The sequence below is a fragment of the Nanorana parkeri genome, unplaced genomic scaffold, assembly GCF_000935625.1.
Source record: "Nanorana parkeri isolate BGI_ZX_2015 unplaced genomic scaffold, ASM93562v1 scaffold638, whole genome shotgun sequence".
Classification (NCBI taxonomy): domain Eukaryota; kingdom Metazoa; phylum Chordata; class Amphibia; order Anura; family Dicroglossidae; genus Nanorana; species Nanorana parkeri.
In genome coordinates, this window is record NW_017306906.1 from 48,207 (window position 1) to 65,849 (window position 17,643).

The 17,643-nt window shown below is 39.2% G+C and overlaps 1 protein-coding gene across 1 annotated transcript in view; it reads right to left on the minus strand.

The window, feature by feature from the left end:
* The window catches only part of LOC108792405 (rotatin-like), a gene marked incomplete at its 3' end in the record, with an annotated part of 117,168 nt that overhangs the window by 45,465 nt on the left and 54,060 nt on the right, over positions 1-17,643 (minus strand). Inside the window, exons 17-22 of the mRNA XM_018563179.1 lie at positions 15,691-15,807; positions 12,970-13,106; positions 10,235-10,406; positions 8,490-8,589; positions 5,865-5,953; positions 2,483-2,600 (exon numbers count right to left, since the gene is read on the minus strand). Of these exons, the coding sequence (XP_018418681.1) occupies positions 2,483-2,600; positions 5,865-5,953; positions 8,490-8,589; positions 10,235-10,406; positions 12,970-13,106; positions 15,691-15,807 (733 nt within the window). The remainder of the gene's footprint in view (positions 1-2,482; positions 2,601-5,864; positions 5,954-8,489; positions 8,590-10,234; positions 10,407-12,969; positions 13,107-15,690; positions 15,808-17,643) is intronic.

Genomic DNA, 17,643 nt, shown 5'->3' on the forward strand with positions numbered 1-17,643 from the left:
ATAACTCAACTTTAATATTTATTTTACCTTAAAGAACTCAAGGATTCTAAAATGTTAAAACTTGCAATGGGGCTACCCCTACATTGCAAGGGTTAACTCATATATACTCATCCAATCCTCGAGCAGCAGTAACCGCTTACCTCTCTCCTCCCACACCTTGGCTAGGGTATGTCCCTCAACATCTTCATGTCTCATAGACCTGTTAGACATGATAATGTCATGGGGTCTTAGACCGACGGAGACCAGGGGGAGAAGAGGCTGCAGGGACCAGCAGTATAGCAGCCAGATGATATCAGGTAAGTATATTTTCTTTATTTGTGACCCTAGACCAAAAAGGGCAGTTAACCCTTGCAGTGGAGCGGTAGCTCCACTGCAAGGGTTAATGTTTGAAAATCCTGGTCTTCCCCTTTAACCCCTTCATGACTGAGCTAGTTTTCAGGTTCTGTTCATAAATGACTGACACACTTTTTACATTTTTGCTGTGTGATTCTTCCACGGCAGTAATATACTTGCTTACTAAATGTACCCAAACATATTATATATAGTTTTTTAGATTTGCTATTTGAGCCCCATGCAAACAAATTGGGGTCAGAGCTCTCCCAACTACAAGTTCAGACTCAATGACATGATGTTTGGAATTGCCATGTAGTTAAAACAAGCTCCAGTTCTTGAATTCACCCTGCTTGAAGCATCTTTAAACCCCAAAGCCAAAATGTAATATTTTGCTACATACCAATCAATAAATGTGGTGGTTGCATTCCTTTTCTTTTTATACCTCTTTTTTGACCTGGTGATCTGGCCAGTAAGTTTTACTTTAACAGACCAAGCTGTCCAGCAAATGTGGCAGGAGTGATCTTAAAGCGGTGGCTACTTTACAAAACACACACAGGAACCATGGGGGACAAAAGTAGCCACCCACCAGAAGGAAGGTGTCAGCACGAATTCAGAAATTATTAGAGGATCTACAGCTGAGTAATACACAAATAAGATACATTTTTGTTAATAGTTATGATACTTGAATGTATTTTTAAGATGTAACTCCAAGTTTAGTGTCACATTAACAGTAACGGAGGTGTTTACAATGGTTAAAAAAATATTATTTACGCACCGCACTGGGTGTGTAAACTATCGCTAATTACTTGTACGTAATGTGAGAAAGGGCCGCTGTATAGTATAACCTTTCAGCACGCTGCCTCCTACACAACTCTGGGCTTCTGGGCGCTGTGGGGAGTGAAGAATCCCTCCTTCCCCCCTCTTCACTACATGCCCTTTCACAAAATGCCTTGTATTTTTCTCAAAGAATACAAGGCATTCCGTGATTGGAGAAGCAGCGAAGGAGACAAGGATTTGACATCAGCTCCTCCTCCATGCATGTTGCAAGATACATTTTGATACTTTGCAGCAGCCCTCCACACATTGTAAATGATAATTTATATACTTAGTGCAGTGTGTAAAAAATCATTTTTCCCACAGTTTGGTCTTTAAGTCTTGCTCTTATTTATTTATGTAAAACGTATTGCTGTAATTGCCTAAAAAGTGCTGGCCGGAGTTTAGATTTCATTTGTTAGTCAAGTTACTGGCTGGATCACCAGGTGAAAGTTAGGGAACACCGTCTGAAAAAAGGGCCTGATGCAGCCATCACACTTAAAGATTGCTAAAGGTTTGGGTTTAGATACACCTTGTGTGATTATAGTGTTAATTATGCCTCAGACTCCAATGCTTGACTTCCCTCAGTGGCTCAGCTAAATACGGAAAACTGAAAACACATCATTCTAGTGTAAGTATGTTCCATTAGACTTTGGTCTTCTTACCATTTGTATAACTGGTCTTTGTCTTTTTAATTTGTATCCTGCCAGTGTGATGAAACGCAACTAGGTAAGCATACGTCCCCAAAATATGCAATAGAGGGGAAAGGGATATTGAAGGGAACCTCGTTGCAGCAAATTAACCATGTGAGAAAGCTTTGGTAGAAGATGTAATTCTTTGTACTGCTGGATACTTATTTCAGGACAGTGAGACTGATTCTATCTACTATCATCCAGAATAATTATGAAGTCGGAAGTAGGGTAATGACTGCTTTAACCAGAGTCATATCTTCCAAAGTGTTTTGCTTTGTGACAGAATCCTTTTACAGGGAACTAGAAGTTGGAAGCTTTTCACACAGGCATTTTACTTCAAGTCAGAAGAGACTCTCTGACGCCAGTGCTGCATACTAGTTCTCAGTCACCTATGTTACACCTATAGTGAAGCAGCTTAGGTTCAACTTCACTACTCTGGAATAAGTATGCAGCAGGGGATGAGAATGACTGCTTCCAGGAGAAGCTATTTTATTTCATGACAGTCTGAATTAAAAAAACAAAAACATGTCCCCTGTTCTATTCTTTAAAAAATAATTAGAGATTCAAGATTAAGACTCATCACACAGACTTTACAGATCTAATAGTATGCACTATGGAGCAGAACTGCAATAGAAACATCCTACCTCTGAACAAAGTAAGGAGGAAATCTGGCTCCTGTGCCAGTGTAAGGCGCACTACAGGATCAGCATACACCAACTTTCGTAGGAGTGTTAAGCATGGGCAAACCATACACTCAAAAGCCTGTAGATTAAAATAGGAACTTACTTTACTGCTTGACTGAGAAAATGACTGTAAGACTTACATATACATAAAAAAAAGGTTTGTTAAACTTTGACCTTCACATATGAAAGTTAGCCTAAAAGAAAAATGTACTCATTGATCAAACCAATGCATTAGTTTTAAACTGCAAACATTCAAGCAGAAGTTAAAAATGAAACAATTCAAATTTGTGTCCTTTAGGGTAATTCAGAGAATTTCATGTGACATATTTGATACAGGACAGTCTATGTATGCAACTTAAGTAAAGCCTCACAGCAATGTTCTCTGCTATTCCATTTATTATGTAGAAATTAAATAAACTTGCCAGCCTAAAAAAAATTAAAAAAAGAAGAAGACCCTGAATGCTGCTGCTGCTACTACTAATAATAACAGTAATCATAATATTAATAACAACAATAATTATGTTAAAGGGACAACATTTTTTAATAATTTATGCTAAAGTCAGTGTGAATGATATTTAATGAAGCACAATGTATCAAAATGTTGTTATTTTCTTAAAAATAAAATACTTGTGTTTACCATTTTCCTTCTTTGCTGCATCTCAGTGCTGCAGATATCCTACTGCCACTTCCTATCTACATGCATACATTCCAGCTTGGCTACATACTATTTCTCCGGGCAGGGTTTCTGATGGTGACAACAGGAATATGCCTGCATTTGTATGTTGAAATGGCCACTTATAGTCTTCATCAGAGCCCAAGTGACCATGCAGGAGCACAATGGAGAGACAAGGACAGACCATTTTACCCCTTAACAGTAACTGTTAACACCAGGACCAATGCCCTGGTTTGAGTGAAAGGCAGAAACTACCTTAGACAAGAAGGAAGTCCTAAGCCTCAACACCACTTTGCCCCTATGCAAAATCAGAAAGGGTTCTTTGCAGGATAAGGCAGCCTGAAACACATCCAGACAATTAAGGGGAACCCTTAGCCTCAACACTACTTTATTTCTATGCAAGCTCAGAAAGTTGTTTGCAGGATTGGGCTGCTACTTTAGACACTCGTCCCACAGAGGTGACATCTACAAGAAAAGCCACCTTGTGGGTGAGAGTAGAGAAATAAATTGGTTCAAACAACAGTTAACCAGATTCAGGTCCTACAGAGCCAATGGGGAAAGGAATGGATTAAGACTGTACAGTAGTCTTAATCAAGAAGTGGTCCCTAAAACAGGGCAGGAAGGGTGGAAGCCTGACCCATGAGAGTACTGAGTGCTGGGAAACAAACGCTAGTCCAGATCCAGAACTACGAGAGAGGATTTGTTCCATGGAAGAACTCATGGGGTTAAAGCCCAGAGACCAACACCAAAGGAAATATGCCTTCTATGTCCGATGGTAGACCCTGCAAGAAGACGACTTCCTAGCTTTTATCATTATAGGAATCAAAAATTCAGAGATGCCCCTGTCCCTCAGAACCAGGCCTTCAACAGCTATGTTCTGAAAGCCAGCGACCGTGAAGCAGGGTGGCAATTGAGTCCTTTAAACAGGAGATTCTGGCGTAACACACCATCTGTTGTGTATGTCACCACCGTGCCGACTGAATCCGAACTGGATGATCCTTCAGCAGGATGATCTAAAACTGCAGAGACAGCTAAATTGTCTGAAGCTCCAGGATGTTGATTGGCAGACAAGACTTGCCCGATGACCAAGTCTCCTGCACCCACAGGGCTGCTCCCCTGCCAAATAGGCTAGCATCTGCCATGTGGATCCTCCAAAAGACTGGAAGGAAGGACTTCCCAGACTCCAGAGCTGGATTTCTAAGCCAAAGAAAACCTGATCCCTTGTGACACACAAATTGATCTGTTGAGAAATGTTGCAATGCAGAGGTCTGTAGTGAAACTGAGTTTTAAAAGCCAGAATGGGGTGAATTTCCCCTCGGTTATGGGAACAGTGAACAGATTGGAGTAAATCCCCCCGGAACCATACTGTCACAAGAACTGGGACAATTCACCTTGATTCAGAAGACCCAAGAGAGCTCAATGGAGATTTGCTAATCTGCGCATTGACACAGGAAGTTGAGGAGAAACCGAGGAGAGGCCTGAGAGCGAAACTCCAATTTGTAGCACTGGAACACCACCTCCTACACCCAAGCATCAGGGATGCAACCAGTCCATATATCTGAAAAAGTTAACAAATCTCCCTCCCTTTTCAAAGCATTCTCGATGCTCCTTCATGCAAAGCAAGACTTGTCTGAGGATTGACAGACTCTGATTATCAGGTATTAAAGGTGGACAGGGAGCCAGGCTTGGGGGTTTCAATGAGGAGGTAAAGATAAAGTAGAAAAAAAAAGGAGTGTTTCTTAACAGCTAGAGAGGGGGAAAAAAAAAAAAAACTTTGCAGTCTATTCCTTAGGCTTCTTCTGCTGAAGAAGATGGGTACCCTTGCCACCAGTAGCATTCTTGAAGATGTGGTCAAGAGCTGGTTCAAAGAATTGCTGTTCCTTGAAGGCCATGCGGATCAAATGCTTTTTACACAAGGGGTCCTGTGGTCTTGTACTTCACCCAAAGTGCCCTATGCACATGTACTGACAAAAGAGGCATGCCAGCATTTCCATGGCTCTTCATCATAGTAGCAAACAACGAACGTTTCGGGGTCGCACGGGATCCCCTTCATCAGGCAAAGCATACGTTGTTTGCTAATATGATGCACGTCAATAAATAGACGTTTTTTTGCAAATCTGGAGTGCCGGTGTCCACAGCCCTGAATCTGCAAAGCGCTTGACAGCTAACTTTTACCACACGGGGACCCAGTGCCCGAAGGTCACGTCCAGGCTATTTCAGCAATGTCTAGTCCAGCAGAGGCCAGACACGGTACTCCAAAAGCCAGGTAAAGGATGGTCACACCAGATAGTTCTAATTAGAGAGACAGTTCCAGCAGTGATGTAGAGAACAGTCTTGACTGGAAAAAATAGTTTAGAGTAAAAAAGTGATAGCAAAAAATGGTAGTTTTTAAAACAGCAGAGGTGAAAAGGACATAAAGAAAAGACATCCATCCTCCTAGGACAATAACAAAAAAAACGAAGCATGCGGGAAGTAAGAGGGGTTATGCTGGGCTGGCCTACAGCCTCCTGTAGGCAGCAGTGTGCCTCAATGGATAAGAAAGAAAGATGTTTTACATATGGATACACTTTAAATCAGATTTAAAATGATGTGCTGTCTTTGTCCTCAACAAATATGCACCAGTGATGATGACTTGTAATGAAATAGACCTTGTACAATAATTGTACTAACCTGTCCATCCTGGTGCACACATTTCTGCAGTACATTACGTATAGTCTCCACAACCTTCAGCTCTTTAACCACACTGTGCATTGTAGTAGCTGTAGATAAAAGTAAGAAATTGTAAGCAAATAATATTCAGAAACCAACCTATTCTAAGGCAATTCATACGAGTTAAAATGGTGGTACAGGACTATAAATAAGGTACAGTGTGAGACTTGAACTAATATAAATAACTGCATTTACTACACCCATATTAATAATTTATGATTCATCAAATAAAATTGATGATCAATAATGTATCACAAGCAGGATCTTCACATTCAAATCTATCACACAATTCATACATGTGGTATGAATTGATACATCTTGTATATTTGTTATCATTCTGTTTCATAATGCAAAAGGCTAAATAGTGTTCATTGCAATTGCTCAATAGTAAACCAAGACTGTAGGAAACGTACAGTATCCAAAAGAGAAAAAAAATATATAGATATTTTATATGATAATAAAAAGTAATTAACCCCATCAATCAACGCATTATATATTAGTACAAAATATCAGACATGATCTAGTTTGATAAACATTAATAAATAGTGCTAGGCCCAGGTAATAATAATTGTTTATGTAAAACTATTTAATAATGTCCAGTTGCAATACTAAAATGACTGCATAGATAATCTACTCCGAGCAATATCTGTTAGTTGTACCATTACATAATAAACTATTACTCTCAGTTATGTCCGTTATATCCACAAACAGTACCCGAGTCTGTCAACAATGCATGCTGCTCTGCATGTCTGTATTTAATTGGACTGTACCATATACTAGCAGGAAATGCATGGCAATCAGTTAGGGGTATAGTTTAGGATGCTAGTCCTTGTACTGGTTCTCAGTGCAGTAGTTAAAGTGACACTAAGGTCAAAAGGTATTTAAGCTTTTAAATAATGATGAAATGGCTTACAATGGCTGCTGCTTCATGATGTTTAAAAGTTTTAGCTTCCTGCAAAATCAACTGTTCCCCTGAGCACCCTGATATCCTGTTTTAGGGTGGCTACTTTCACTTGAAAAGTCGTATGGACCCACCCTTGTTTGTGTTAGTAAGCTGTGCTCGTCTCCGCAAACACACAGGCTAAGCAAGGCAAGGCATTACCCTCCCCCTGATACCCTCTTACTTTCACCATGCAAGTAGATGGGCAGATGCTGCACACATGATGACTGTAACTACTTGGGCCAAAATTATTTGCTGGGCAATATACAGCATATTTGTTTGATCTTGATACATTATTGGAAAAAAATAGGATTTTGGTACTCCTGTAAAATCCTTTTCTCTCCGTTCATTGAAGGACACAGGGCCCGCCCCTCTATGTGGGTGTGTACTCCTTTACTGCTTGTTACTAAACTGGAGACTTGTCAGCAGGTGGGGGGTTTGGCCACCGGCAGGGGCCGCCCCTAGGCTGTAATTGGTCTTTAGTTTTTTTGTGCCTAGCGTCCTTCTCCTGCAGGTGGCGATATTACCCTACAGTACATGATCTCCAATCTGTTCCCTGTGTCCTTCAATGAACGGAGAGAAAAGGATTTTACGGTGAGTACCAAAATCCTATTTTTAGCTGTTTTTTAATGTTTACATTTGTAAATCGCAAGTTTGTACATAAACCTGCTTGTCAGTAAGAACATTTGAAAGAGCTAATAATGTACAGCGTGAGTGCACCTTTATAAAGCCAGTGTTTAGGATAAATTTGGTCAGATGTCTGACCATGATCATTTACCCTCCTTGCCACATACCACTGATCTTACCCAATATGTTCTAACTTTACCAACCCAAACCAACAAAAATAATATAATAAACACAAACAAACAAATACCACTACCATTAGGGGTTCAGCATGTAACCATACTCTCTCCTTCCTATGACCCTACAACTTTGCCTAGCTATCGGTCCGATGCCTGTACGCAGATAGAGTCTATGAGCGGGGTCAAAAATCAGGAGGCTTTTACTAAAGTTAGCACATAACCACAGCTACAAAATGCCTAGATGCGTTTTATGCTATAGCACTTCGTCCAAAGGAGTTATGTTATATGCTAACATCAATAAAAGCCGCTCGGTTTTTAACTCCACTCAGAGACTCTCTGTACGTGTATCCGTCAGCCTTATGTTTGCCCTTAGATTTAAAGTAGTATTAAACTCTCTCTTTTCTCTCCCGTTCATTGAAGGACACAGGGAACAGATCGGAGATCATGTACTGTAGGGACGTCACAGAGCAGTACCAAAAAAGAGGGGTGGGCCAACAGAAACAACAAACCCAACTTAAACAAAAAAATTCCCTCAAACGGCCGCCTGCAACACTTTGCGCTCCAAACCAGCATCCGCAGATGCCAAAACATCCACCTTATAAAACTTGGCAAAGGGTGTGAACAGAAGACCAAGTCGCGGCCTTACAAACCTGAGAAACGGAGGCACCATGGCGAAAAGCCCAAGATGCACTTTTTCATTGTAGTAGAGATGCCAGAAAAACAAATGAAACAGATTTGCTGTGACCTGCTGATGTATTCTTTCTGCAGAAGAGAAAGTTAATCCAATCGATTATTTTCAGGTTAAAAGGAAAAGAAGGAAAGCAAACCTCTTGCTTATCTTACCTTGTGTTAGAACTGCCAGCTGTTCAGCGGCTGATGTGCGTAGTGCTATGTCCACACTTTCTGAAGTTAAGATTTCAGCCACTTTCTTGACAGTCTCTGCCTACAAATTCAATACACATGGCATACTGATTAAAAATCCTTGCCCGCTGAAATAAAAACTCAGCTTCAAGAACAACAAAGGCTAATTGTGTTATAGAAAAACTACAACCTGAATTGTGTTTAGATGTCACAGAAAGAAAATCAAGACATATTGAAAAAACCCAGGTCTGTTAATAAAGAACTATTGTACGGCCTTATTACGCAATAATGAAGATTATGAGACACACAAAAAGTTGCTGTCAAAGAGCAATATGATAAAACAAACATATAGGCCGACAGTGCTGAACTCTCCTGAAATCACGAGTTGCCTGGCTGTCATTCCAATTCTGTAGCTTCAACATTTTGATTCCCTGCTCTGGGGATGACGACTTGTGACTTTTCTGATCTGCATCCTAGCCTAGCATAATAGCCAATCATTTTCAAATGCGGGTCATCACAAATATTTCTCAAGACAGGTCTCTGTACAATGTACGGTGGCCCTTATAGCAAACCTGAACACACAGGATGGGGTGTGTGCGCATTTGTGTCAGTCCAGGCTTTGGCTATGCTTTCGTTGATGAAAGCTGGTTTGACTTATCACTAGAGACCACAGATGTCTACCGTAGTTGATGCTACGAATACCCGATCATTTCCCAATCATCTGCAGAGAGCGGTGACCGTCAGTCAGTCCTCCCCGCAGGGATTTCCCCTCTCCAATCCTCTTCAGCGCTGACTGGTGGAACAGATAGGGGGAGAGGGCTGGCACAGCTGGCTCTGCCTCTAGATAGGAAGAGCCCGCTGTCAATCAGCCAGCTGGGTGGATCTTGACAGTACTGTCGGGATCCGTCCGAGCTGCAGCGCTTTAGGTATATAGCGGGCAATAGCCGCTATATACTGAGATTTGGGTCACGGAAGGTTAGTATATGTCCTCCCGTGACTCTAAAGAGAACTATGGGATAAAAAGACTATGGGATACCCCATAATTAGCTAAATAGAGTAGAACCCCTTTCCACACATATAGGCTTCTCAATAAGGCAACAAGCAGTAACTCATAACTGCAATCTGAATTGGTTTTCCAGTGATGTGATTTCAGTAAACACGTTCATGCTTCAGCTTCACTATTTTTTTCTAATAAACCTAATAACACAGTACACAAAAACAACAAACAATGTGAACAATTATTCTTGATGCAATGGACTTCTCAATAAACATAAAAGGGTAAGGTTACAGGTAAAAAAAACAAAAAACATTATGTTCGTGAGGTTCAAAAAATCTTCTCAAGGCTCCTCAAATGTTCTCAAGGCTCTATCAAAATTCCAGATCTAGTAACATTGGACTTCATATCACTGTTTTTGATTAACCAGGTAGTTATTTGACATTTGGATTGTGCTAGAACATGATTCTTCTCCAAGCTGAGCTATGTATCTCATACAGATCTGCTGATGGCCTTATCAGCAGTGCAATGAAAAAATACTCCAGAGGGCCAACATTAAAGTCGAAGTGCCCAGATTTCCCTAGTTTATCAAAACGATAGAGGAACTGCATACATAAAAGGCATAGGAAGAATCAAATTACATAAAAATGGCAACTTTTAAATGAAGACCTCAACAACTATGAATAAATAGAAAACAGCAACAACACACACAAAGATCAATGGACATGTTAACCTTGAAAAATGATGTTCCCTTATCATCCAGCTTTAGGTCAACTGGCCGCTCTGTAATATAAAGACTAACAGCTTTAGATATGACACTTCCTTGTAGCTCTGGGCGCTTGCATCTTGAATCTCTTTCATTCAGTAGGTGGACTGATAGCCACTTAATGCCCAAAGAACGAAGCCTAGAAAAATCAAATCATAAAAGCAATTGAAACATTGTAAACTAAACCATAAAGCTGTTTATTGATAACCAGCGTGTCTACAAGCACTCTGAAATGACCCATTCGAACTTTACGACTGCAACATTTTGGCTCAATGCTATGAGACATTTTACCCTTAACACGTTTTGTTTTTTTATTATCAACTCCACCCTCAAAACCAATAGTTTTTGTTTTCCAATAACACTTAGCAACACTTCCTAAGAGGGCCTAAAGTCAATTTATTAAAGGAGAAGAGGATGCTCACTTAATAGAGTAAATGTTAGTGAATACGATTAAGCTGTGTCCACTTTGAATACTCAATCATGTGCTAGCAAACATCCTGGTTTTTTTAAAATAATTTCCCTTGTACATATTTAGGTATTTAAAGAAATCAGATGTTTACCTTATTTCCTCCATCTCACTTTCCAAAGTTATTTGCTAAGTGAACAGCCTCTATTGCCTTAATAAATCAACTCTATGTGTATAATGTTTTTGCCAAAATGTAAGGTTATTTATTGCTTGTGTTATGTGTTGCCGACATATTATGAGTGTAACCAGAAAATTATGGGGATCAGATTAATTTTTTATACTTATCTTCTCAAAATAAGTTAACAGTGCTTTTTTGTTTTGTTCATATCTTGTATGATCATTGCAGGAATGTATAATGTTTACTTTTAGACTTTAGCCCCATTTTAAAGATTATAGTGAAGCTTGTTTTGCATCCAAACTGGCCGCATAACATAACTATAATCGAATTTTAAATAAAAAATAAACTATTTCCCTATAGTTCCCTAAGGAAACTTTACTGTCAGCCGACAATCACATAATCATGCTTTTCAGGGTGAAGAAAGCTGGACTGGATATTTGCCATTCTCTCATTGCTAAGAAAATTTGATTGTTTACAATGACCTGGTATGGAGAAAAAACATTCCTCATTTTTAAAACAGAACTCTAAGCAAACTGCAACATGCAATATATAAATATACACAAACCTATTATTTTACATGTCAAGAGATTTAGAATTATTTTTCTTCTTAACATCTTGTGATTTACGCACCGCCTCCACATAGCAAGGCAGATAACCCTTTATTTCCTGGCTCAGCCAGGCAGATGACCCACTTATTTCCTGGCTCAGCCAGGCAGATGACCCACTTATTTCCTGGCTCAGCCAGGCAGATGACCCACTTATTTCCTGGCTCAGCCAGACAGGGGACCCATTTATTCCCTGGCTCTACCAGGCATGGGACCCACTTGCTTCTGGGCACAGCCAGCCAGGGGACCCGCTTAAAACATGGCTCATCCTGAGCAGTGGGCAATGAATCAGCATCACCTGGGAAATTATCCAAGAAAAGAAGTAAAAGGTGAGCCAGGTAGTAGTAAGGCTAGAGGTGGCCATACATTGTACGATTTTCATTCTAAATTTTTTGTTTTTGGCATGAACGTTCGATTATACCTAGACTTCCCCATCAAGCATAGTCAAATGTCTATTTCGGAAATCGTTTGGTTAGTCGTACTAACCAACCAATTTTGCTGAGATTTGTGATGAATCAAAACCCCATGGATTCATCCATTTTCATTTGGCTAGAGGAAAATTTCCCAACCTGACCAATTGTACAATGTATGGCCACCTTTAGCCAGCATGTAGTAGGGAACTCTCAGTAAACAGCTTCACCTTATTTCAGGCCAGCAACAAAATGATAGTACTGTAATAAACAAAATAAATTGCATAATAATAATAACAAATACTAATTTGTTTTGAGCCTTTAAAATAAAGAAAAAATAATTTTGGTAAGACAACACCACCAAAAGAAAGCTTTTATCTGCCCCCAAGAGAGAATGACGTAAGTAGTAATAACAAAAATACTTATGTCATAAGCAATTGTTGTGTTATGCCTTAGGCCCAATGCTGAAATGTGTACAGTGCTCTAGCTCATATGGGTAAATAGTTGTGAGTGCTGAAGTAGTTAAAGTGGAGCTTACATCATATACTGTATATTCTGTTAAGTGCATGTACACCAAGTAATATTTAATATGTAACACTTTCAGATATTTATCCCAGTACTGCCCCGATAATTAATTTCACTGCTTTTTTCTTCATACAGTCAGAGCCATATTTGTTCAGGCATCAGGTTCAGCATCTATGTCCTGGACTGAGATGATAGGTTAGAGATGACACTGTCATGCAAATCATTGTGTCTATGCAGCTCTTGACTATATTTAGAATTGTTTCACACAAGTTTTCCCCAGTTGAAGCCACACACACTCGCCAAAAAAAGCGTTTTCTACAAAATTACAATTTTGCAATCTGGATGAGAGGATACATAAAACATTGTTCCTTTTCCATCTCAGCCTTGGCAAACTCTCTTGACTGGTTTGCCACTAAAAAGTCTGCTTTTTAGTGGCATATTGTAGAGCATTGTTGAAAAATTAACCTGTTCCTGAATATTGTCAGGAATTTAAAAAAGGTAAAAAGTGACTTATGTAAAAATCAGGATAGACAGTGCAGCAAGCCAATTGATGAACATAAAGAGAAAAGTGAACTTACGTCAGCTTTTTAGCAAATAGAAATCGCATAGCAGCTTTTAAAAGATTTATTTTAGGCAAAGTTCCTTCCCCCCTTTCTGATGTCTCACACAAGGTTAAGATGGAGGTACCCACTGCATCATCCATATCTGCAAAACCCTGAAACATAAAAAAAATGTTAAACTCATCTGGCAAAATAAATCATTGAAACAAAGGTGAACTTTTAAACCCATGAAATATTAGACAGAAGATGCAAAACAAAAACTGCAATAAAGGTATATTGGGGGGGAGATTAACCCCTTCATGACTGAGCTAGTTTTCAGGTTCTGTTCATAAATGACTGACACATTTACATTTGCAAATCTTTTCTGGTGGTATGGTCCCTGATTCATGAAAACCTTACAACAGTTTTATTAGGAGCTCCGAGACATGCAACAGATTCAGGTAGTTATTTGTAGAACTTTCACAATGTGTCACTATGGCTGCTACAATTCAAAAATTATTTGCACCAGTTTGTGGATAACAAAACTGGAGGTAAAAAACCCCAAATGCACTGTGCCATGGTGTAGTGAAAACCAAGGCATGTTTGTGCTGGGAAGCTGTCATGAATGTGACAACTTCCCTCAGGGCTGGTTGGTTGCAAGAATGTTGGCAGCCTCCAGTGTCATAGCAACCAATGACTTATCCTTGGCCTCATTCAGCTACTGGCAAGGAGCTTCTCCAGCCAACAACTGAACGTAAACAAAGGGGCTGGGAATGCTGACTGATGTCATTACCAAAATATAGCAAAGACCATATTTGGCCAATAAAGGTCAGTCAGCATCCCCACCCCTTTGTTCAGCTGTCAGTTGGAGAATCTGACAGACAGCAGCTGAATGGGGCAGAGTATGAGTCAATGGTTGCTAGGACACTGTCTGCTGCACAGCCAACAGCGTCCAAGCAAAAAATGATGCAAGGCTGGATCAAAAGAGGGCGAAGCCTGATGTGGAAGCTGAAAGCCTAGTTCTCCATAAGGGTCCCCTAACTTGCTTTGGTTGTGGATGGCAGTCGGTGGATTCCAAACTCTGGTTTCCTCCCACACTCCAAAGACATGTTGGCAGGTTTATTGGCTCCAGTCTATATTGGCCTTCATAACTATGCATGTGATATAAGGACTTTAGATTGTAAGCTCCTTGAGGGCTCGGCACTATATAAATATATAATAAAAAATAATGATACACACCAGGAACCTTGTGCAAGACAGTAACAAACACTAAAACACAAAATGAAAAATGTATAGTATGGCAAAGACTAGCTAGTTGCATTCATAGCTTTATATGTAAAACTATGTATAGCGCAGAAAGAAAATGTAATATTTAATTTAGCTGTCTGACCTACTGCTCCATGTTATGCAAGTTGATCAACAATTTCTATGTTTGTGCTACCCTTTTACAACCCAGCATGGAAATAATGTTTATCTGTATTATATAAACATGTCAGTGCATTGTGAAAAATGTAACCTCCAAAGAAATAACAATGTGTAGAACCGCAAATCACTATGTAGTCATCACATAAAGATATTGCTAAGTGGCACCAGTTCCTATCTTATTAGTGAGCGCATAATTAGTTATTATTGCTGTGAAGAGAAATTTGTGATGTGACTCTTACATTTATACATGCTTGCTCTACTATATTTTTTTTTATTGTCATAAATATAGAGATTTGCAAATTAGACACTAGGAGCAGGTTAGTAAAAGTGCAAGTTAGGGCAAAAAATATATACATATGCAGTATATTCCTATATTACAGTCACATTTCCTCATGTTTTATCCGTTTAAAGAATTTGCGAGTACAGAAAAATAACTGATGATCTGCCTTATATACAGTCAGCCTCTAAGTCCTGTTATGGGCTGAACACACACAGCATTTTTGTGGACTGAGAGGTGACAGCCCTGCCCAGTTGTCTTTTATTAAACTAATAAAACCCTACCCCTATTGTAATTTCCACAATATAGATAATAATTATTCTGCAGGCCAAGATAAGAACAAGGAGGGCTAGTTAGAAGTAATACATGAAACGTGCACAGGACAGCTGTACATTTCTGACATGATCAATAGGTAATTGTTTTGTACATATTGAACAGATAGAGCTAAATTCTTTCAATAACATATGTATCAGACAGAAAGGAGCAAAAGAAACTCATTTTGGGGGTTACATACATTTTAGGCTGCTACAATGGCTCTTCCTAACTACTTAAAGTCTACTAAAGATTGTTGAGAAGATAGATCAGTCACACTTAAGAGTGCATTGTGCTCAGTGAGTTAACCAACCTATATACTTTCAATTTGGTAAAGCACAGCAGAGCACAACAACTGTGTGGCATTGCAAAGCAGGATGCATACCTCATGTAATGAGAAAATATGGCTGTCCCCCATGTGCATTTATAATGAAAAATTAGGCTACAACAAATTTAAAACATATTGATATGATTATTTACATCTAGCTGAGCTCTTCTCCATGTAGGATGAAAGAAATTGTTGGAAACATTTTATATTGTCTTTAAAAACATGTTGATACATCAGGTCCAAAATGAAAGGTCAACAGGAGATGCAAAATTAACACTTTGTGTGATATCCTTTATCATCGACAAGAGCCTCTTTTGTCAATAAGCCAGATTTGTGCAAAAAGTGTTTTATCTGCTTTTAAAGCATCAAGACACAAAGTATGAGTAAATGGACAAAAGTGAGTTAAAATGGACAATACCTGCAAAACTGGTATGACAGGATGAAGTGCTTCAATAAATTTATTCCAGCACAATGCAGGCATGACAAGCTGTCCTTTAAGTAAAAATGATAGAATGGCCTTGGCAGAACAACAAACCTGTAAGAAATACAGAAATAAAAAAAACACGCTTTGAGAAGAAGGAATTATTCACATGGTGTAAAGCAATATTGAAAATAGGGTGCGCAACAGATAGAGCTTGTGTCAATCAATGGCTTTTGCTTGTGACACATGGGTTTTGCAATAAAGTCTAAGGGTGAAGAGTTGGGAGAAGGCTGGAGAAGTGAACAACCTGGGACAACTTAGCCGAACTAGAAAGTGAGATGAATTGGAGAATTTCTCAAAATCCACTATTTTGGCCCAGATTGTTCACTTCTCCGGCCTTCCCCAAACTCTTCACCCTTTTGTGAATAACCCTGTAAATAATCAGAGAATCATCTCAACTGATACCACTGTCACAGGTCCTTTAGAAAGTGTAGAAAGGAAGTCTACTGACAAAAAGGGGAACTGCTGCGCCAGTAAACAAAAACAAAAACATTCTGCTGTCCATGTACATTTTTAAGAAACTGAAGGATGAAGCTTAGCCCTCTTATGTGCAAAGTCATTAACACAAACCTCATACACTGAGCATTGCTTTTTGGTGTTTGTGTGTGTGGGGCTTTTAGTCGTTACATTGCTCACTTGAGAATCCATTACTTTTAATGTACAGACTATCAAATTTCTTTTTACAAAAAATGACAAAGACAATCCAGTCATGCCACCATATAATGGTAATGATCTAACCTCTACTGTAGAAAATATTAGTATCTAAGGTCAGAGATGAGTCCCAAGACCACAAAAACATATATGGCCATAATTATATGCTCTCTTCTAACCAGTGAGATCTAAAATGACCTTGAATACTCATCTTATTTTACAGAGAAAACGTAGTTTAAGTGATTGTCTTTTTTTGGTCTTGCAAAGCTGGGATCCTCAGTTTAGTTCTTAACAGGGACATCATTTTAATGAAGTTTCTAATACCAGTCCATATAGCTTTGGGATCCCCTGCAAACAGCTAAGTCTATGTTTATCAAAACAATAGATGAGGAGGTGTAGCTAAGCAGTTGAGACCCACACTTCCAAGTCTAGCACTGCTAAGTGTATACATTCAGTAAGTAGCGCAATGATGTTGCTGGAAACTACACCTATATATTTGTTTAATTTGATGACATTGGCCCACATGAACAAGCATTCCACTTTTTATGCAAACAGTCCCATGACTATCTAGAAATTAGATTTCTAATTAACAGTACCCATACTCCTTGGGGGTATAGGACCCAAATGATGAGGGTATGGGACCAGATCTGAATATTAACAAAAAAACAGGATTCTATTGCATTACTTTAAAGAGACATTAAACTCAGGAGTCAAACCTTAAAAATGAATGCAGGTAGCCTATTAATACAAATGTAGCTTATGTGTACATCACTCAGCTGTATATCCTCAAATCATCTCGTAATTGGTGCGACACTGCTCCAAGCTTGCTCCCGTGATGGACTACAATCTCAATACAAATTAGTAAACTAAACACGAGATTGTAGTCTATCACGGGAGCGACCTTGGAGTTGTGGCTACTTTACAACACACACAGGGACCATAGAGAACAAAGTACTGACCCTCCAGAAGGAAGGACAGTGTCAGCACCAATTCAGAGGTGATTTGAGGATCTACAGCTGAGTGATACACACATAAGCTACATTTATGTTAATAGGGTACTTGAATGCATTTTTAAGATTTAACTCCTGAGTTTAGTGTCACTTTAGCCTGAAATCGAAATGGAGAAATCAAGGTGATGTGTCAGATGACATGTGAGTAACATTGTCAGTAACTGTAACTCAACCTTTTCATTGCATAAAAACAGCAGCAAAAATCTAATTAGTTGGACCTGTAAGATAT